We start from the raw sequence: 23,220 nt of genomic DNA, 5'->3' as shown, positions 1-23,220 counted from the left end.
GATTTATTGGGCATTGGTCTTTCTTCTGGGATAGATGGGACCTGTACAAACTGGACTGTCTAAACATAAGGGTGGGCTAATGGGTAAAGCATATGTGCAGAGAAATTGAGAATCCTTTAAACTAGGAACCAGGGGGGCAGGGAGCTCTGACATTGGAAAATGTACCACTAAGGAAAGTTTTTGGAGGGAAACTACTAGTAGGAAAGTCCTGAAATGTTTGTACCTCAATGCCAGGAGTGTAAGGAACAAGTTGTTAGACCTAGAAACCACAGTGCTGGCGTGTGACTATGACTAGGAGTGACAGAAACATGACTTACAGAAAATGATGGAGTTGAAAGGATACACACAGTTTAGGAGAGACAGGCAAAATCGAAGAGGGGGTGGGGTAGCATTATATGTCAGAAATGACATTGAGGCAGAAGAACTCAAAGTAGTTCCTAGTAACGAAACAAAATCTTTGTTGGTTAAACTTTTGAATAAGAGATCCGGAGGATCAGATATTCAGAACAATGATCCATTGTCCAATGTAATCAGGATTGCATGTAGCAAGGATGTGGCTGTTATAATGGGGGATTTGAATTTCCCAAACATAGACTGGGAAAGCCCAGTTGGGACTACAGATGCAGAAATAGAAATGGTTGAGATGGTAAATGACTGCTTTCTAACTAAATTTGTTAGGGAACCAACCAGAGAGCATGCAAGATAGAGTCAGATGGACAGTAGTTAGAGAACCAATGGCAAACTGTGATCACAATATGGTTAGCTTTCAGGCATACTTCCAAAAAACAAGGACCAAGTCTAAAACAATGATCTACAATTTTAGAAAAGCAAACCCTGAAGGTATGAGGTGGCACTTAGAAGAGTTAGACTGGAGCACACTGGGTATAGATTCAGTGGAAAACGGATGGTTATATTTTAAGAATATACTACTTGAGGCTCAGGAGACAATTTTACCAAAATTTAGCGAATTGAGGACCAGAAAACAGTGGCAAAAATGGTTTAATAGAAGTATGCAAAAAAATAATAATAGAAAGAAAATGTATAGCAAAATTACAGACCAATCAGTCTCACGTGCATTACTTGTAAAATGTTAGATAAAATTATTAGACAAAATAGAGCATCTTAATGAAAACCGTATTCTTGGATATAGTCAACATGGGTTTAGACGAGGCAGATCATGTCTTACTAATCTATTCGAGTTCTTTGCAACTGCATGCAACTGCAGCTGTAGATCATGTGAAAGCATAATACTTAGATTTTCAAAAAGCTTTTGATAAGTGTACACCACACCAAAGACTGGTCCTCAAAATGGAAGCTGTAGGTATTCAGGGTAATGTAAGTACATGGATTATGAACTGGCTGATGTATAGGAAACAGAGGGTGTCAATTAGAGGAGTTGCTTCTAATTGGAGTGAGGTTATTAGTGGAGTTCCACAGGGATCAGTATTAGGGACTTTGCTTTTTCTAATCTTATGATCTGGACTCTGGGATAGTTGGAAACCTGTCAAATTTGCAGATGATACTAAAATAGGTGGCTCAGCAGATACAATTTCGGCAGCACAGGTTATTCAAAGGGACTTAATATTCAGTTGTGGACTGACACCTGGCAGATGAAATTCCATTTGGACAAGTGCAAGGTATTACATGCAGGTACATGTAGGGAAGAAATGTTAAGACTGTACAATGCACTAGTTAGAGCTCATCTGGATACTGTGCACAGTTCTGGGCTCCACACTTCAAGAAAGATATTGCGGCTCTAGAGGCAGTTCAGAGGAGAGCAACCAGACTTATTCCAGGTCTGAAGAGAATGTCCTACTGAGAGACTGAGGAACTGAACCTTTTCACCCTGGAACAGAGGAGACTACGTGGGGACTTGATTCAAGTCTTCAAAATCATGAAAGGCATCGACCACATCAAACCAGAGGAGCTTTTCCAGATCAGCAGGGACACACGCACCTGGGGACACAAATGGAAATTGGGCTACAAGGCATTCAAGACAGAAAACAGGAGACACTTCTTCACACAGAGAGTTGTTACAATCTGGAACAAACTCCCCAGCGATGTGGCTGATGCTGAAAGTTTGGGAACATTTAAAAATAGACTGGATAGGATCCTTGGATCACTTAGTTATTAATGGACACCAAACGAGCATGATGGGTCAAATGGCCTTCTCTCATTTGTAATGTAATTCATATGAATGATTTTTTGCATCTTTGGAAATCAAATTTAAAAATGATCATTCAAAATAATATTAATAAAATCCAGGACTATTATCCTACTTCTACACTGAAGCAATTTTTCCAGGCTCTTACAATGGATGAGTCCACAATGTCTTTTTATATATGAATGTTTAATACAAACACCTACAATTGCCGGTCTCCAATTGACGATGGGGCTTCTTGCAGTTATTTGGAATAAATGAGTGTGAATAAATGCTGTGAAGTAAGAATGCTTTCAAAAATAGACATGTTAATAGATTATATTTATCAATTAACTAAATGCAAAGTGAGTGAACAGAGACAAATCTACATCAAATCCATATTTGGTGTGACCACCCTTTGCCTTCAAAACAGCATCAATTCTTTTAGGTACACTTGCACAAAGTTAGGGATTGTGTAGGCATATATCAGGTGTAAGATTAAACAATTATACCAAACAGGTGCTAATGATCATCAATTCAATATGTAGGTTGAAACACAATCATTAACTGAAACAGAAACAGCTGTGTAGGAGGAATAAAACTGGGTGAGGAACAGCCAAACTCAGCTAACAGTCTACTGTCAAAAGTCATACCCCATTTCAAGACAGCACAGCAACAAGACACAAGGTAGTTATTCTGCATCAGCAAGGTCTCTCCCAGGCAGACATTTCAAGGCAGACGGGGGTTTCCAGATGTTTCCAGATGTGCTGTCCAAGCTCTTTTGAAGAAGCACAAAGAAATGGGCAACATTGAGGACTGTAGACGTAGTGATCGGCCAAGGAAACTTACTGCAGCAGATGAAAGACATCATGCTTACTTCCCTTTGCAATCGGAAGATGTCCAGCAGTGCCATCAGCTCAGAATTGGCAGAAAACAGTGGGACCCTGGTACACCCATCTACTGTCTGGAGAAGTCTGGTCAGAAGTGGCCTTCATGGAAGACCTGCGGCCAAAAAGCTATACCTCTGATGTGGCAACAAGGCCGAGCGACTCAACTGTGCATGAAAACACAGAAAGGACACAGGTGCAGAAAAATGGCAGCAGGTGCTCTGGACTGATAAGTCAAAATTTGAAATTTGGCTGTAGCAGAAGGCAGTTTGTTCACCCAAGGGCTTGAGAGGGGTACTTGGATGAGTGTCTACAGGTAAGTGAAGCATGGTGGAGACTGCATTTCTGCAAATGGAGTTGGGGATTTGGTCAGAATGAATGGTCTCCTCAATGCTGAGAAGTACAGGCAGATACTTATCCATTATGCAATATCATCAGGGAGGCATCTGATTGGCCCCAAATGTATTCTGCAGCATGACAATGACCCCAAACATACAGCAACAGTCATTTAGAACTATCTTCAGCATAAAGATTGTTCTTCCTTCTCTCTTTTCCCTTTGTTCTCCATGTGCTTTTAAATAATTCTCCCCAAGTGCATTCAATTATCCCATTAAACCCATCAGATAATAACCAATTACAGTCTCAAGAGGCTCTACCAAGATGGCCACCTTGTCTTCAGCCTCCTTTCCCAAGATGGTGTGCACCTTCCTCAACGCTCAGGGTCCCAGACCATGGAATGGGATTGAAATCCCATTACATTAACCTGGATAAGGTTTAGTTCTGAATTAAATGTGTAACAATCAATGAAAAGACTGGAACATATCTATATCTAGTTTGTATTGTAGGTATTCTGTGTTAATAAAACATATTAATGTATCTAAGCACAGGAAAAAGCTTATTAATTGGTATTAGTCACCCACATCACTATTCAACACTTACAAATGTCTGTAAATGATCCATGTTCCAGTTTGGACATGAAGTAAATTGCTTTGCAGGTCAACACATTTCTAAATGTTTAACAGCACAGGCAAAATATGTATAGATATTATCAGATTAGTTATTCTTGTGTAATGATAATTAAAAGGACCTTCATCACCTTATGCTGTATATAGTTAAGAACCGTGAGGTCCATCATAAACACAAGGGATCATTTAAGAACCCTTTTTCATCATGATTGCAGTTGATTTAAGATACATTTAAGGTTCTTTAATGACCCTTGTTTGTAAGGAACCTTGGTAAAGGGTTCTAATAAGAACCTTTAAGGGTTCCTCCACAGTATCAACCATGGGAACCCAAAAAGGTTCTTATTAGAACCTTTACTTCTTAGAGTGCAGTAACAATGAGGGAGTTAGAGAGTGTACACTGTTATCTGGTTTATGTTTGTAGCCATTTTCTGTTTAAACGAACCCTTTAATGAAAATAAACTAATGAAAAACCCAACGCTTCTAAATAGAACCGCTAAAGATCCTTAACTTTTTAGAGTGTGTGTGTGATTTCCTCTGACTTTTGTTTAACACAATGTTTCAGGTGTATTTCCATGAACGTTTCATTATCCAGTTTAATCGTCTACTCTGGTTAAAACAATAAGGCCTCAATTTGTTTACACGACCTGTCTTCCTCCACCTTAAGATCTCATTTAAGTTCTCGAGTTAATTTATCTTTTTCTTCTTTTCCCCATCTCCCTCCCACAATCTTGCAGACAGCTCCCTTTCATTTTTTACATTTCTTAGTGCCACTGCCAGCAGATCTCCCAGGAGCACCAATGTGGCCCTGTGATATATCCCCTCACATCTGCCTCTCAATTTTCTTTTCTCTCTGCCATCTTTGAAAAATGTTACATAAGATGCAGAATGTGTCCTGTCTGGAATTAAAGGGGAAACATGTTGAACTGAGACAATAAGAAAGAAGGAAAGCACTTAGAGAAAGAGGCATCTGTTTGATTCCTCCAACTAGATACATATTAGATTTGAAAAGAAGAGCGTATTGAATGCATTACCTTGCACTCCTGTGTGTATTTGATTATTTATTTATATTTTAGATGAAAGACGAAATAAGAGCACTGAATGCTGAAATTCCTGAAGCAATAAAAACTAACAATCATAAACAAAAAACATGAGGCAAATGTTTAAAACTATTAAAGTGTATGTTATAAAAAGTCTTAATAATCTGCTTCAGTATAGAGAGGTCTTTGAAGCTTTCAGCTCATTCCATTAGGTGAAGTCTAGAGTCTAGAGTTTGTTTCTCTGTCGATATTGGCCCAACCACCTCACACCTGCTTGTCTGTCAAACACATTTGCCCAGTCCTCTGCTCATGATTGACTGACACTCAAGACTTGTGGACAGAAGGTATTTGGGTCACGATTCCAGGCTCTGCAAGAACTGGCGTCTTTCATAATCCCCTGTCTCAATGTCTGAATTAGCTTCCTACCTCTGCCTTTCACTATTTAAGAGCACTTGATGTACAGGCTTTCATTACATAAAAGAAACGCTGATGAAGGGGTACTGAAGGTTTACATTTCCTTGCAAGAAAAAAAAAGGTCATCAAAATTTTGTCCACAGACATTTTAACTGCAACTGTACTTTGACATGTCATGCAACGTGATGAAAGGGATTGGTTTTCACATGAGAATCACCTAAGCATGTTGCCTGCACCAAACCTACATTCTGTAAATGTGAAAAGAAAGACATCAGGTTTTGAAACTGATGCACAGTCCTGCTCATTTGCCTCCACCTGAACCCTATTTGAAATGTAACAGGGTGGTAAAACACAAGACTGTATAAACACACTCAAGAGATGGGGACTATTGGGCATAAATAGAAGGGAATAATGTGAGGTAGAGTGGCTGAGTGCTTATAGTATCTGCAGGTGCTATTCAGTGCTATATTGATATGAATAGTTAGTTGCATGCCAGCAAAACATCTGTACATCAAGAAGGTCGTTAGGCAACATTGTAAATCTTCCTGTCTTAGTTCTATTTTAGTACAACAGCCAGGTGTTATTGACTTTAAATTAAAAACTCAACCTGCAGTCTGTTACAATAACTTGTATCCTAAGTGTCACAATGTCCTGTCAAGTCTGACCACAGAAACAATCAGCTGATTCACTTTTCTTGGAATGAAGTCCGCATTTCAAGCTTTCCAGACACATCATGTATTTAAACAGCCACCTAAAAACACATCCAAAACAATAAGAGAAGTGTTTCATTACACTGTGCTCGCAGGGAAGGTTTGCTTCAAGTCTTGTATGGGAAGAAGGACTGGGGTCACAGCCAGGGAAGCGGTGATTGGCTAAGATGGGAGTGGATGATGTAAAAAGAAATGGCGCTGTAGCTATGGTAACAGGAATAAATAAAGAAGCCATGCAGTGCAACACTAGTATCTATTTGATAGGAAAGAAAATATGCATGTTTTGCTTCTCAGGGTAGGTTGAAGACAGACATTTAAATCTAAAATGCCTTCAAGGGACTTTCCTAGTTATGACCATTGCTGCACTTGCAATAATGTGCATCAACACCTGCAGTGAGTTGACTTCCCTTCCCCCCTCAGATGGTACAGCCCTCACATTGAGAAGCAAACTAAATCAGTTTCAGTGCATCTTCATTTTCGCAGCGAAGAAGTAGGCATTTGGGTTGCAGTTGCGGAAAAGCGGATGCAATCGATAGAGACAAAGCAGCCCGGCTTTTAAAGAGGCCGACGTTTCATTCTCCCCAAGCCTTTGCAGAGAGGGGTCACTGAGACACAGTTGCGCCGCAGCGATCATGGATGGAGTCAGCAGCAACAGGACCATGTCTTACAGCCGCTGGAGTTATGACAGGTACCTCTTTCTTGTGTTTCCCCCTGTGTTTGTTTTAAATGGGATTTCATGCAACAGCAGATTATATTTTATTAGAAGTAAACGGTCATAATTGCAGTACTGTGGTAAGAAATGAAACGCTTACATATCCACCGGGCTTCATGTCTGCTGCATGACAATAATGTAATCAATATACGAAAATAAATCAAACTGACAAGTGCACCAGGTGAATATCAATCCTAACAAGTGCGTCTATCATTGACCACATGGCTTCAGTACAGGTATTTCGCAGTAAAGACAGTGGCTACAATTATAGCAGCACCAACGTTTTTAAGTGTCGTTGATTCATTTTATTAATGTATGCATTCATTTATGTACCGGTTTCTGAGATGATTTCATACAGCTGAACTATTTGAAAAAGTAAAATTCCAGAAAAGGTGTCACCTATAAAAAAAAAAAAAAAAGCCAAACACATTTTTAAAGTAATATATCCTATGTTAATTTGAGAGGTAGGAATATTATTTTGTATTGTTGTGCTGGAAAAACAAACACACGAACAAATCCTGTTGTCGATATGAGTGGGATATTACATATGACGAGACGAGGCCTGCTACAATGTGTGCGGACAGTACTGTGACTTTGTTATCTATATTGGAAAGAGGAAATCATGGATTCAGGTCTGATTAATGCAACCTTGAAGTTTTTTTGCCGGCGTGGAAAGCTCATTTGTTTACCTGTAGGGATCATTTGTTTCCATATCGTTACTTGTATTGGTATGGACATTTCAATATTGATTTTAAAATGTGATTGGGTAGGTCAACATGAAGTATTGCATCGTTTTTTGGGCATTTCTAAAACATGCAACTCATTTAATTCTATCCATTTCTGCTATATTGCTATATTGGGGTGTTACTTTAATGTTGTACTTTGTAATACTGGGTAACACAACGGATACCTGCTGCATTTTGTCCTTTCTTTTGAATGATTGTTTTTTCTGTGCCACGCATATAACAACAACAAAAAACCCAAAACGTTTACATTCCTGAGGTTTCCACGTCCTTCCATTGTTCAGCATCTGTTACATTTCATTACCAAAACACCAGCGTCATCCATTCAGTGTTGGTGCTCTCCTTGGTGTGCGTTTTGGTGTTGGAAACCATAAGAATTTGCCTTTCCTGTGCTCTTCCACCAGTCAATAATGTCTGATGATAGGAATTCAATATGTGTAACTTGTGATCCTGAGGCATTTTCAAGATTGTATTGGATGAGGCATCGCTTCAGAGCATTTCTCCTAATCCTAAAGAGGCTCAGAGCTCCCAGGATGTTTATTTCTGTGGAATGATCTGCTTTCTGATCAACTGTTTGTAAACTGCCGCATAAATACTGCTCATGTGCAAGCTCTGGTTATGAAATGTATCAATTGGGTGGTCTGTGCTTCAGTATGCTGTGTGTGATTCAACTGTTAATTCAAGGCAGTAAATTCATCATAATAGGCTCAGTGATGTGCAAACAAAAGGGCAATGGGAGTATTGGTAGGCAGTAAGTTGTGCTTGTTCACATTATCATAGCAGTCATTCCCATGTTAATATTCCAGGGCCATACCAGCGGAAAGGAAGTGATTGGATTTGTACACGAGTAAAACCAGCCTTACTGACACAGCCTTGGAAATCTGTACCCTGAGATCAAATTGGATTTCACCCTTTTGGCTTGTCTGCACAAGTGGTATAATTAATAGTAGTTTCATGCATTCATATTTTTCATTAATGCAAAGACAGTTAAGTGGATCACAAGGGCCCTGTTTCTGTTTATTCTAGAATCCTCTCTCTTGGTAATAGGAAAACTTTTAAATATGCTTGCTTCACTGCACTATATGCAATTTAAATAAATTTATATTATTTATTTATTTATTTATGTATGCCCTGTTGCTGATAAATCAGAATTGGTATTTGCACTGTTAAATATCTTCAGGGTTTATTTTAAAGCATTTGCACTCCAAACAGAGTTGAATTCAATGATATTCTTGTGAATTAACATACGACTGAGGCAGTACTGCAGAGGAACATTCGTGTGTTGAAAATGCAGAGAATACATGGTTATGTGCAATAGCAATACAATGTTACACTACTGTACTGTTAATGATTATGAACTTTCTGTAGAAAAGAGGAATGGTTCATGTAGAGTGGAGTGGCTTGTATAGCTGAAATGGAAAATGGGATCACTTTACTTTCTTTGTTTAAAAAAAAGATTCATCGCCATCACCACAAGCTATATTACTAACTTATTTTTTCCTTCAAAGGTTTGCTGAAGTTTGATAGACCATGCCAAAGAACACCTGCTCTCAAAACTGTGATGACTGAATTCATATTATACCGACAAAAAGGTGTTAAATGTGATTCATGGTGTCCCTTGGCTCATGAGTACAGTGCAATCAAATGTAAAAAAACAACACCAAACAAATAGCACAGAAAAACTGCATCCTTGTCAAGCTTTGTTTCCTGTTTTGCTGTGTAAGTAATATTCTGTTACATTTATCAGTAAACCACTAGCTGTTATAATGAAGTTTCCTGAGCAAACAGACTAACTGAATTAAACTTGCTCACAATAAAATAATTTTCAAGGACATTTACGATTGCAAAGCAGCCTTATTATCTTGTTTTAATGTTTATTTGTTGCATGATTATTTATTAATAGCATTGTTTAAATTTCACAGCTGCTTTGAGAGTATGTAGTGCCTTTTCCTTACTGCCACAAGCCAAAGTTCTTTATGATTTCCTGTAGCTTCCCCCTGCTAGGAATTGCATGCGAAGTAAATAAGAGTACCAGGATATTCTCACCTTAACAAAAGGTCAGTTTGAGGCACAAATGAAGAGATTTGTATTACATTCAATTATTTTGTTATGAAATATTAGTGGTTCCATTTGGGTTTTAAAATAAATGTACTTTGTTTTTATGAGTATAAAATAAATATAATGTACTAATTATGCAACTAGTTGCACATCAAGATAAGGGTATCACATCTTAATGTAAGATGCACCTTGGTTATGTTTTGTTTTTCCTTCCACAAATTGGATTGCCTTACTTGAAAATGGAGTCACTAGTGCTTTTGTGCTCTGTATTACAATCTCTCATTTGTTAAACTTTTATATATTCAAGGTAGGATACAGAAGTGACTATTTGCTAGTTTTCGTTTTTCTTTTAAATTTGGATCTTTGACAGTATTAAATTATGAATCGTAACTGTACAGATTTCTATCAGTTTATTTATTCAGCTATAAAATCCTGTTAGCACTGTGAAGGCATAGGATTGGCAGCTCTTCTTATTCAAAATGTGAGAAACCGGCAGTTTAAACAAACCCCTCTATGGTTTTTAAAATACGCAAAATATGATCTCATATTGTATTAATGTATTCTGAACTGTTCTTAAGTCTGTTAAGTTGAAAACCACTTGGTCGGCTTCCCATTGCATATATTACCAACGATAACAGAAACTGATGATGATAAATATCGCCATTAGCCAAACAATTTATCAGTAGCTGCTCCTGCACTTTTGAGAAGGACATTTGTGCCCTATATAGAGAGGAGATTTATTCTGGTAATGTGGAGTATGTAGCCCATGTAATACAGCATTGTTTCAAACAATTTTGCACATTTTCAATTAAATTATTCATAAAAACATAATATACTTCAGTCTTTGAAAGAAATGTACAACATCAACAACCTATTGGATCTACCTCTCTATATTTAAGTTATAAAGAAATCAACTGAGAATTTTATGAGAATATATAACAGTTTTATGTTTGATGATACAATGCAGCAAGCAGTAGTTTATGAAGAAGGAATTCCCTGCCCTATGACACATTATACAGCATCTATTAAGTTACATTAATAAGTTTTTCCCCTCAATTGATATAGGGCTGCATACCTCAGTGTAACAGCAAGTTAAATATCTTATTTAAATATCTTTGAGGACACTTTTTCACAGTTTGGGCCCAACTGTGTTACAGCACATGGGTGAGGGAATGATAAATGTACTGTTTCTTCTTATTCTGCCAAGCCAGGAGTGATGGCTTGTACTCGGCTGTTTTATATCATTCGCAGGGATCAGGTGCTTGGTAAATAATCAGGTGATAACAAGAAATTGAAATATTTTCTGCCTTTTCCCATCTTCTAAACAGCAGATGCTATGACTGTTCGCTCTGAGATGTAATCAATCTTCAGCAATTAAGTAGATGGAGATGAAATGGTGCATAGCAATATGAAATGAACGTTCTTTTGAAAAGGAAGAAAACTAAGGAGCCACAAACAAAGCATTGACGAGGGGTAATGAAGCTAACAGTGTGGAACGGTACAAAATCACTAGTAGCATGTTATTGAATATAGTTGATGGTATTCACGATTAAGACTGTGTAATACTATAGCAGGAGAGTAATAAGTACTTATTTACAACATAAACTTGAGTATAAAAGCAACATTATTAGTGAAATATTGTTCCTTTTTCACAGAAACAATCATGATTTGTAGCGCTTGTATTAATGTAACTGTAGATCCAGCCTGCTGAATGTCATAGGAGAAAAGAGTATGCAGAGGTCCAGATCTTCAATTCAAGTTATGCTGTTGACATTAATTTGTTGTGATGTGATCATACTCATATGTTTATTTGCCTTGTGTTTATCTCCTTTAAATACTGGGTTTAAAAAAAAAAAAAAAGCCTCCCGTGAATGAATTTGATTGTGGTCTCTCCAAGTCTTATCACATTACAGAAAACATTTTATGATGTGGTTTATAGCTACATTCATTAAAGTGGTAGTTGTGTGTGAGAGATACATTGACACATTAACCTCATTCCTCTCTTTTACAGCTTCCCATAGAGATGCTGCTGTTTCTTGGCAAGCCCGCCAAAAGCTTTTCCATCAATTCTCCTTTTTCATCTTTCAACTGAGAATGTATGTATGCCAGAGACACTCATTCCAGCGTTTAATGTTTACTGTGCTTAATGAAAGTCGTATTATGCTGCCCATGAGCACTAACACATCTTTAACATGGTGCCATTGACTTGATACCTAGTGTTTGTGGTTTTGCCAGCAAGTTTATCCAGTTGTAAATTATGAGTTACCTGTTGCTGTGGTTTATGTTAATTTCTGAAGACAAAATAGTTTTTACTGCAGAGCAGACATCCACAGAGTCTGGCAGCACCATCTCAAAAGCCAACACAAATCCAACCCTAGCCTTCTGAACTCTCCAACTAATGAATAAAACTGTAGCACGTCTTAAGAGCCACAATCACAGTTTCGATGTGGTATGGTAAGTCGCATTTTGTATAGCGCGCTCTGACACATTACTGATTACAATTTGCAACTCTGAGCTCAATCCAATCATGATTACAGGTATTGTTGGGCAAAGAGCCCATGCAAATGCAAATGTGAAATTAGCAATGCATGTTCCACATCTGTCTGTGGAAATGTGTTGCTGATCAAAGTCACAACTATGTTAAATATGTGTGTGATGTTAATGTTTTATTATGATGGCTTATCAGCATTAAAAGGTCAGCAGAGTCCTATTTTCTTTTAAATTGGTTATAAACCATAAACCCGCTATTGTCTTTATGGAGTTAAGATTATATCGGTAAGGGAGTTTGCTAAGAAGTAATATATTATATTATATTAATATAGGTTTCTTTACCGCTTCATATTCTTTACCTTTATTGTTAATGACTCATAGCAACCACCAATCATGCAGTATAGGGGGAGAGGGAGTGGTGTCTGTAATCTATCATGATTTATTGCACTTTGTATTGCTCTTATATTTTGTAAGTTGCCATGGACAAGAGCATCTGCTAAGAAATAAATAGTAATAATAATAATGATGATTAGGCACAAACATTTTAAAGCCTTCAGTGACGATTCTGCATGATGGACATTTATAATGTATCAATTGTTAATGTTAGAGCTTGAGGATGCAAACATTACACAGTCTTTATACTAATAAAATATATATGAATACAGTTGACTAGACCAAGAGAGTTTGACTTCAGTGTTATTGTTTGAGGCAGAGAAAACAATTTTCTTTCGCTTGATCTTGGAAAATGTCCTCTCGGGGCTGGGCCTGGGCATTTGCTGAAGCTGTGAGGTCACCTGTGCACATTAGTCTGATTTAGAAACTTGCTGTTGTGTATCTCTTAAATCACAGTGGAGTACATTAGGTTATGAAATTGGGAAATAGCCAAAGAAACTGAATTATCAAATGTAATAAACTACGACATTATGATTTTAAGGACTTGTGAAAAGTGGTTTGAGAGTCACTCCTCACATAGCAAGCTCACACAAGACACTTTTCTGCTAGGGCTGCATTGAGACCTCAATAATCTTATACTGAGAAGAATGACAACTTCCAGTTCGTCTAACTGGGATCATTTGCCTTAATGGGCCTATGCAGTATTAGTCTTCAAATTACGTGACATGCATTGCAGTGAAATTGATCATTACGAAACCTTTCTATAAAGAAATATTGAACAAAATAAATTCAAAATGAGTCCCCCCCCCATCCCCTGATTTATGAATATCATAAGAAGATGGGTTCATTGCTGTAGGCTACCATGTAAGTAAGTATTAGTATGTCATTGATCTTTTAAAATAATAATTTCCTGGAAATGAGTGTTTGTTCTTCTCTGACCTTTCCAGGAGCAGGGAAATAAATGGCAGAAGTGAGTCAGGTTTAATACAGAGAAAAACATGCTCACATTTTAAAATGTCTGTTATTAAAGGCTAGGAAAATAACAATATTCCCAAGTGCAAGTGCCACAGCTGCTGAAATTTTAGATGCTGGATCTTTGCTGTTGTTAATTTAAAATGTTATCTTTGTCATCTCCTTCATGGTTAGACATATACCCCTGCTGTGCTTCTCCTTTAAGGCTTCACTGAAACAGCTCTGTAATCATGCTGGTTTTCATTGTTACCGCAGATTTAATAAAGTATTTAGCAGTTTTTCACAGCCTTCATTTGGAGGGTCTGTTCTAGAGTCACACATTGTACATTGGGAAGGTAGACTTTATTGCATTTATCTTTTTTTTTTTTTTTTTTATTGCCACTCATGGTACAGAAAAGTCTATCATGTATATTTTTCATTTTCTGTTTTCCTATTATTATTTATTTGTTTGTTTATTTAGTTATTTATTTATTTTCGGGGAAGAATAATTAAAGTTATGGATCAAGTCAAACCCTGTTCATTCTCTTTGTTTTCCTGCACTTTTCTTAAGCGTTCAGACATCTTTGAAGCTGGCCCTAAGGAAAGGATATTTCATATGAAGGTCTACTTGAAGATGATTGTACTTATTATTTTTCTTTTTAGCTGCCAGTGATGCTACAGAGTTGTTTTTATTTATTGTTTAGGTGTTTTTAGGAATCATTCATACCCCTCAAGGCATTTGAGTTATCAATTAATTTAATCTGAGGCTGATCAGTCCCTCACCTGTTCTCTGAATGTTTTTGTGCAGTAATAGAGAGCAGGCACACACATCTTTTAACTGCTGGGAGCCACCTCATGACTGACATTTGGGAAGGCTTTCTGAAACATGATGCCTTTAGTGTGACCCACATTTGATGGTTTGGAACAGTTGTCTTGGTTCTGATATCTGTGATTACAGTGCATGCTACTGCAATACACAATTGACTGAAATAACAGTGATGCTCTCCATGTAAGGTCAGTTCTGGCTGTAGAAGACTAATAGTTGACTAAAGGAATTTGACTCTGAAGGTATTACTGTGAAAGCTGTTGGATGAGGTATAAATGGTGAATTTGTTTAGTTTTGAGAATGACAGTTAGCTTAATTGTCCTCACTCAGCCATTGTATACATAAGATATGGACTAGGTATTTAAATTAAGCAAAAGCTATTTAGAATGATAAAAAAGCATTGCATATAGTTTATACATCGTTCAGATATACATTCTCTAGATTAACTGTTACATTTCTGTTTATGTGTCTGTTTACTACCCCAAAAAATCCAATTATGTGCGATGAACTAACCAAGATAAAACTACCATTAGAAAATAACAGACCTAGAAAGACGAACGAGAGATATAAATGGCAGCTCAGCCACTGGTATTCCTGCTGAGCTGAGAGATGTAGCAATCAGAGCATGTTTGGCAGATAGCAGTAGGTTGAATAGCCTGCAGTCACACTGGTAACTGGTTATAAGTTGTGTCTATTCTCTGGAGATAATTGAATAAAAGTACTGGAAATGGAAAAAACCCAATTATTATTATTATTATTATTATGTATTTATTATCAGCAGCCTTATGATACAAATACAAAATGACAGAGTAAACCGATTTTGAACAGGAAAATAATCTTCTGTAATTAAATAAAATAAGGAGGTTGCACATGTGATATGTTTGGGTATTAATATATGAAAGCAATTCCTAAAATTACCAGGTGTATAATAATGTACAGCAATGAGACTAAAAGAGCCACACATATATGAAAGGCATATATTATTAGATGACTAAACCTGTGATATTTTTTTCTCCCACACATGAGATCTACACATGTAGGCTACTAGTTGTGGGTTGTGGTGTTGCTCTGTCTCTGATCTATTTGTACATTAATTTTGTTTTGTAGTTTGTCATACTATATGGTTATGAAAGCCGTTTATTGCATAAAGCATTGTTTTGCTATAATTCTGCTGTTTTATTACTAATACTATTGCTTTGATAGTTTTTCTTTTTTAAGCTTCAATGTAATGCGACAGAGGATTGCATTTCCAATTAAAAGTGATTAACCTGTAATTTCAGTCATTTCTCATAATAATCCTTTTCAAGGGGTGTTCTGTATCTTACTAATGAAAGGGAATGTGAAATTTGCCACCCTTTTTTTCAAGTTAACTTGGAATGAACTTTACTACTATCACTAATGAAACAAATGTAATATCGTGGTAAAGAAGGAGACATAGTTAGTGGTATTTTATTTAGTAAAACCATTAATTGTGCATGGTGTTTTGCTCTGCTGTGAACATTCATGCAATCTCTCTCCTGCCCTCTGAAATGGCACCTCGGGACATTAGTACGTTGGTTCAGAGCTGATGCCAGGCCACCTGTGGTTTCTCAAAGGAGAAATAAAAAAGAAAAAAAAATCCTTAAAGTGATATAATGACAAGAACCACACTAAGTGATTAGTGTCCTGCAGTGCGCAGCCTGGCAGGGTGCCACATGAGCCTGGTATGGCATTTCAAATGGGATTTTTTTTTTTTTTTTTTTTCGCCTTTCTGTTCTACCCACTAGCTTCTTAATTCAAAGGGCATTTTTAAGTCACCAGCATTGCACAGCATTGACATTTTCTTCCTTTTGGCTGGCAACCGATTTATCAGCCTGCATTGATTTATCAGAGGTAATTAAATATAGCTGCCTTAAAAAGCCAGATGTAGTGTAGTTCAAAATGTTCAGGAATATTGTCACTGTGAGAAGAAAAGTAGCCCTTGTTTTGAAGTAAATCTGAGACTAGACCTAATATGGTTACCTGTATATTTTGAGCACTACTGACTATTAATCTACTCACTACTAATTTTCTTTAAAAAATAATATGACCATGTGCAAATTGAATGCTGCTGTGAATGACATCTGTCGTAAGGCATCTCACTGAAACCGTTCTAATGATTTTTTGACACTTTCCTGAGTTTCCAGCAGGGGAGTTCGTAGCCACATTGTGAAGGAGAAATGCGTATCTGTACCATTTACAGAGAGAGGATAGTCTCTTGCTCCCAGCTGTCTCCACAGTGAACACATTCATTGTTGCCACAGTCAATATTCTCGGCACACACCGCGAAGGATGTGAGGAGCAGGAGGGAAGTAGATGCTTAGACTGGAGTATGAGCCGCTCACTCCGTGTCATGTAGGAGCCTGGAAGAGGGGGCACATTTGACAGGAATGGCTGTGGTTTTCAGTGACAAATACAAAATCATAATCTTACTGTGCCATTAGGGGAATGAGTACTGAGTTTAATGGATTGATTTTACTGATTATGTTGTATTAAGCTTTGGTAATGTGAATCAAAAAGACAGAAGACTCATCATAAGACAGTAGCGGCTTTATTGAACTTATCTGGACGGTTATTGACTCCCCGAATAAACAGCCAATGCCTGTGAGTCCCATCTTCAGTGCACCCAACCTAATCTCACCATGCGGTTCCTCTAATGTCAGTGGAGTGGAAGTCCTGGACACACGATTGACCTCCCAATCAGTTTTATTCATTCAAATAATACATATATACATCTATTTAATTCAGCTGATAAGACCAAATTGTAGTGCAGTTGTTCCTTAGGCTCAGAATTCAGCAACCTGTTCTTACCATTGGCCTACTTCTGGATTGCTATAAAAAAATATTGCCCACTTTGCATTGTATGGCAGATTGGGCCCTTCACGTCCTTTGATTAACCCTTTGACTTCAACAGAATTGAAGTGAAAGTTCCTGTGAAGTAATTGGTACAAGAGTTTGTATGGAGAGTGATAATGAAGTTGTCCACACTGGTGTAAATCTGACGTGTGATGCAGTGCGCTGCATCACAGTAATGTAATGCCCTGGCCCATAATCCTGACATTATTTCAGTTATTCCCTTTGTCCCCTTTGATCTATTAATTTTTGCTTGGGCCCGCACTTACAGATCAATTACCTTAATATTGAGGCAAGCTTTTCTCCCTGGTGAGTTAAATAGCATACTAATTCTCAAAGTGTAAATATGCAAAGCACTTAATTCAAGGTAGCAATAAAAGTGAGATCTATAGAGGCACATAAAAATGCCTGTTGCCTTTATATTATTTCACTGTACCGGTTGGAATTTGAATTATACTGTTTATATAATCAGTCACCTTGACGACACAGGAGTGGCCAGAGATATCATACAGTCCTTCTCTGATAATCCAAATTGGCTTCAAAATGCCGAGACAGTCAGTGAGCTGCTTGTGAATCTCTCTGAAGGGGAGATAGGAATTTCTTAAATTAACAATTAATCCACTTTCCAGTTTTCTTCTACTCCACACTGGTCACAGAGAAACATGTATTACCAGGTTTTGTTTTGTCACACAGCAGTCAGATGTCCTCTCCCCCACTTATGCTTCAGCTCTTGGAAGATGTGTCGCTCTCCCTGATCCCAGCCATTTGTCATACAAAAAAAAACAACTATTCTCACTCTGAATTCTGGCTCCTGGTGAGCTGGAAGTATATGAATTTAGTATGTGTTTTGTAGCTTTTAATGCAGTGCTTTGAGGTAACATTTACTTACATTTACATCTCCCCAAGAGATGGTAGGCCATATGCACTACAACTTGCAAAGAGTGAAAATTGGCCAGATTCGTGGCAGTGTTTTTGTCAAAATGGCTCCTATAACATGGTTCATGTAAAAATGCGTAAGGGGTTATTTCTATACCTCGTATTCATTTTTTAATATGTGAGGTGTGCTGTGGCTACCTTGCAAAGGACACTATACCAAATAAAAATGGATTGATTTTGATTTATATAAAACCTTTATAATGTCATTACCCACATGTACCTTTTATTGGAAAAGTCTGAATGCTGGCCTAGTGTAGCATTTGAAGTTGGACTCCAGGCTTGAACTGCCATTTCATGCACATTACTGAGCAACTGAGCTAAACAGCTGGTCTTCTGATATGAAGGATTTGCAACCAGGGGAGAGAAATCAAAGCTACTGTACTCGATGAGCTGTGTTGCACTCCATAGATCCCACCACTAACCTTGTACCATGAGTTTTGCTAGTTTCACCCCATGTTGTATGAATACCAATAGGTTGGGATTAGAAGACATTGGCCTCGCTATTAGAGTCATCCTGCCTAAATTGAAACACATATGCCATATGAAAAGACTCTGTTCTTATTTTACAGGCTTGAGAATTTGAGCTCTTGGAGTTTGGAGATCATTAGGTTAGAGTGTATGTCAGAAAACAAACAAATGCAAAAACAAACATACACGCTTCCTGCAGGCCTACCACCGTCCCCTCTGTGTGAGAAGTGCTTAAACAGTTTAAATTAACGGAAATAGGCATTGAAATGCAACCGTTGGACAGCTCATTTAAATTATTCATGACTTGAACTGAAAAATAATGTTCTTTCAATTCATCCATCCTTAAGTATAAAGTAACAGCATCAAATTTTAATATGGAAACCCTAGGCAGCGCAAAATAATAAAAAATAAAATAATGAATCCTTATGAAATACTAATAAAATCCGTATTAGAATTGCAGCATTGCTGACACTATCTAAATTATTCTGTGAAAAGAGATTAGGTTTTTGATGTCCTGATATAGCAAAGTCTAGTTCACTGGAACTGTTGGAGATTTTATTGTGTGACCAAAGCTACCTGCAGCTTAGTCCTCACTTGTCAATGTTTTAACCCCAACGTTTGAAAGGAAAGGTGGTTTGGCCTAATCAAGGCGATGTTTCTCATTGTTAGAACTGGACTGTACAGGATTTGTTTTAGTTTTTTTAAACATATAGTGTAGTTGGATGTAGTTTCGTGAACCCCACTTGCATTTCACAGTGTGTCACTTCAGATTAATAGCACAGGAGTCAGTTCTGCCTGAACTGATGACTTACCTTTATAAAAAACGCAAACAGATGTTATCAATTTTAGCAGCAAAGAATCATAACATGATGGAATGTAAGTCTTATAGCATTTACCCTTATAAAATACAGTGCAGTTGGGATGTTGCATTTGAATCAATGTATTTAATTTATTTAATCTCTTTTTATAAACATTTACACATTTTATAAACAGTCTGGACGATATTGGCTTTATTATCAAATGTATTCCAATTTAATACGAGTGTTTATACCACTGAAACAACGCAAGGTGTTGAACAGCCAGTTTTGCTGGTTAGTTGTGTTGTTGAAACACTTGCATTGCTGTCAACTCTCCCATATTTCAGGGGAGACTCCAGTAATTCGACCCCCTCCCCAGACAGCTCCTATAATATAATTGCGTCTGTATTTCTCCAGTGAATCAAATCAATTATATGTGCAAGTAAAATCAAAACCTCAGACCAATACTCCAGAGTGTCAGATTTGAATACAGCTGTCATTCTGTACATCTGATTGTATATATTCTTCCTAGTGAACTGTGCACCATTTCATATACTTTTCTGTGTGTTTTACACGCCTTGTTAGTAATGTTACACCTATAGTTAGTAATGTTTCTACAAAAAGGATGGTTGATCAATTGTGTTCTGTTTTGCAGATAAACTCCAGACTGTATGACTATGTTACTGGATATATTCAGAAACCTTTATTTTATGGTTTGCTTAAGCTATTTCGTAATTATTTGACATGTTTTGCATTCGTCAGGTATCAAATTGATCATCTTTTGATTATAATGTTTTGTGTTCAGTTTTAATTTAATTAACTCTTAAATAATCCATGCTATGCAATCCTAGCTGAACCTGTTTTTAATTAAAGGTAATATGATCTCCTTTTTGTATAGTTCTGTGCTTTCCTACATTAGTATTACATTTTTTAGTTCTATATTGTGTGAATGTGTGATATTTACAGTTTCTTAAGAAAACACATTTTTTTGCGACAGATAGCTATTAATGTTCTCTTTTAAGAAAGAAAATGTTGCCACTTAAAGTTATCAAAGTCAATTGAAAAGAAGGAAAAGTTGGTGGTACTGTAGTATGTAGCCTATACTACGGTGGCCCCAAAGTGCTAAACGCAAATGCAAAAGGAAGAACGCAACTGCGAAAAGAAGAACACAATAACAAAATATATATATTTTTTATTACGGAATTACGTCATCTAGAGTCCTACCAATAGAAAACGTGTCCCGCCTCTTCATCCCCCAACCGCGTTATTTCGAAATTATGGGCAAGCTACACGCCCACTCAGGACTGAAGTGCTGCCATTGGTCAGTGTTCTCTTCTGTGCTGTCTGTGCACAAGAGAAGCGCTCAATTTAAAGTATACGTATTGATGCAGATCTGGAAATCAGACGGCTCCTGGAATTACAATTATTTTTAATGTAACTCTTGCTTCATTTATTAAAACACACAAAAAAAAATGAATATATATATTGACACTCTTGACTGTAAACTTTTTACAGGGCAGTATAATTAGAAGTGGAGGTGCACTGTATAGAGCGACAAATGTAGGTCCTGTAGTCTAGTTTAATATCTCGACCAATACCTATATTTGTTAATATAGAATGCAAAAATACCAGCTCTGGGACTAGAAATAATCAAAAATAAACACTGTGCAAACAGAGAACTTAAGTCACATTAATTGCACCAGTTATGTGTGTGTGAGTGTGTGTGTGTGTTTCCTGTACAGTGCTTACAGTGAAATCATATGTGAATCATACTGTCATCATATGTATTAAATGTATGTACACACACAGACCCACATATGCACACACAGTATTGTCTGAACTGTAACGTTTTAGTGTTCGGCTAATAAAAGCATGATCTTCATTTAATGTGAAATCATAAAAAATAAATAGTTTTGTTTTTGCATTCTACCGTTTGTTTTTGTTTTTCTTTTTGCAGTTGCGTTCTTCCTTTTGCAATTGCGCTTTTCTTTTTGCATTTGTGTTCTGCACTTCAGGGCCACCGTACTATACCTTCTCATGCTAAGAATGAATACCTTGCAGTATGATTGACTTCTTTTTACACTAAAAATAGTTTTAGAGGTCTTATATTGGCAAAATGCATATTTGAAAAATATATTTTTAAAGATAATAATGAAAACAGATTGTGAATGTCACATTGTACATCTGATTGTGTCTGGAGTTTCATGACTGTCAGTGTAGCTGCATCTGTATGCCCAGAAGCTTTTTTGTTTTGAATACAGACTCATGCAGTTTCACTCACTCCTGCTCGATTTTCTTGCCTTTTGAGTGTTTCCAATTTGCACAAGATTGTCGACTGAGGCTAAACTGAAAGTACCAACTAATCTCTCCTGTGACCCCGGCTGGATTTGAAAGCTGGAGTTAAACTGATCTCTATCACCACAGGCACTGAAACACTGACCATAATGGGAAAGCAGCACAGCCTGTGCGAATGGATCTGTGGATGGTTTTAAGCCCCTAGTTTAGTACACCTGGGAACAGTCACATAAAGAACATACTGTGCATTGACTGTATCTATGTTTCTGTGCATCCATCTGTTTATCTAGTTGACGACTGTATTTTCAGTGATCCTATTGATCCTATTGGACAGAAGAAAAGGAGGACTTGGCCAGTTAAAAAAACAAGGGCAAAACAAACTGCATGCCTGTGATTTCTAGAATAGAAAATTAAAGCACACATAGTGCCCGCAGACACAACAGCAATGATCCTCTTAACATTTGGTGACTAATGATGCCCCTTAGAAATGGAATTAAAGGTGGCATTAGTCATCGTTGTAGATTGTCTCGGCCTCCTGAAGTACTATATTACACTTGCTCTGTGGTATCCGGTTAAGATTGTAGTTTTGATTCTGAAATCATATACTTTAAGCTACTTATTTTTATTTTTATAAAAACCTGCTTCCTCATATTCATTACTTTAGTTAGTTACAGGGCCGGTGTACCTTTAGTTTTTCTTCAGAACAGACCCCACACCACAGAACAATCGTTGCAAAGTATGTCACGAAGAAAGGTTAGAATGATAATTAGTTCCAGATACTATAACCAAACCAGAACAACAGACCGAAGATACAGCAATAGTAGCTGCCATGTGTAGAGTAGTAAATATTGAATAGTAGCTTCCCACCATAATGCACTGTAATTTATTGCCTTATTATAATTGGACAGTTGGACAACTACATATCACTCCAACATTTTTCAAATCTCGAAGGTTAACTAAACAATAAACATACGCTTCACATTTGATTGAGGAGCTCTGAACATGGGTGTCTGGCGTGCATTCATATTATGAGAAACCACATTAAAGGCACAGTCAAAGTTAAGAAGGCTTATTCTACATATACACCATCCCTTACAAAAGATGTGGTAATGATTTATTACTTTTCCCATTCAGGATACAACACTCCACCACAGTGCTTCATCTGAAGAGACTCGGGGGTGGCCCTGTTGATGTAAGGGAGATGTAAAGAGTTTAAAATTTAATTCAGTATGAATCACTGATCATGCACCAGCAACTGCATTAATATTTAAGGGCTGCAGCTTGTATTGACAAGTGGAACTAATGAAAAGCTGAGTAGTTGAACCCTTTTGTAAGAGCATAACAGTGGCAGACGTATGGCAGACTACATGGTCTTTTGTCCTGGCCTGGGCTGTTAGTACATTATCTGTTGACCTGTTATCTGTGATTTGGGGGTGAAATCCTGTAAATGATGTAGCTGTTGATAGAATTTGTGTTTTGAAAGCTTTAGCTGTGAAATCAATAAAGGGGAAAAAAAAGATTCCTTGC

The 23,220-nt window shown here is 37.2% G+C and overlaps 1 protein-coding gene across 1 annotated transcript in view; it reads left to right on the top strand.

Annotated features, from left to right (window-relative positions):
• The first annotated feature begins 6,371 nt into the window (after positions 1–6,371).
• tub (TUB bipartite transcription factor) overlaps positions 6,372–23,220 on the top strand; it is a 91,762-nt gene continuing 74,913 nt past the window's right edge. The window contains exon 1 of the mRNA XM_066700884.1: positions 6,372–6,841. Within this exon, the coding sequence (XP_066556981.1) occupies positions 6,786–6,841 (56 nt within the window). The 5' untranslated portion in view covers positions 6,372–6,785. The remainder of the gene's footprint in view (positions 6,842–23,220) is intronic.

This window comes from Amia ocellicauda, chromosome 4 (assembly GCF_036373705.1).
Source record: "Amia ocellicauda isolate fAmiCal2 chromosome 4, fAmiCal2.hap1, whole genome shotgun sequence".
In the NCBI taxonomy this organism is placed as follows: Eukaryota; Metazoa; Chordata; class Actinopteri; order Amiiformes; family Amiidae; genus Amia; species Amia ocellicauda.
Note: the sequence above shows the minus strand (reverse complement) of the source record. Positions and strands in the feature narration are given on the sequence as shown.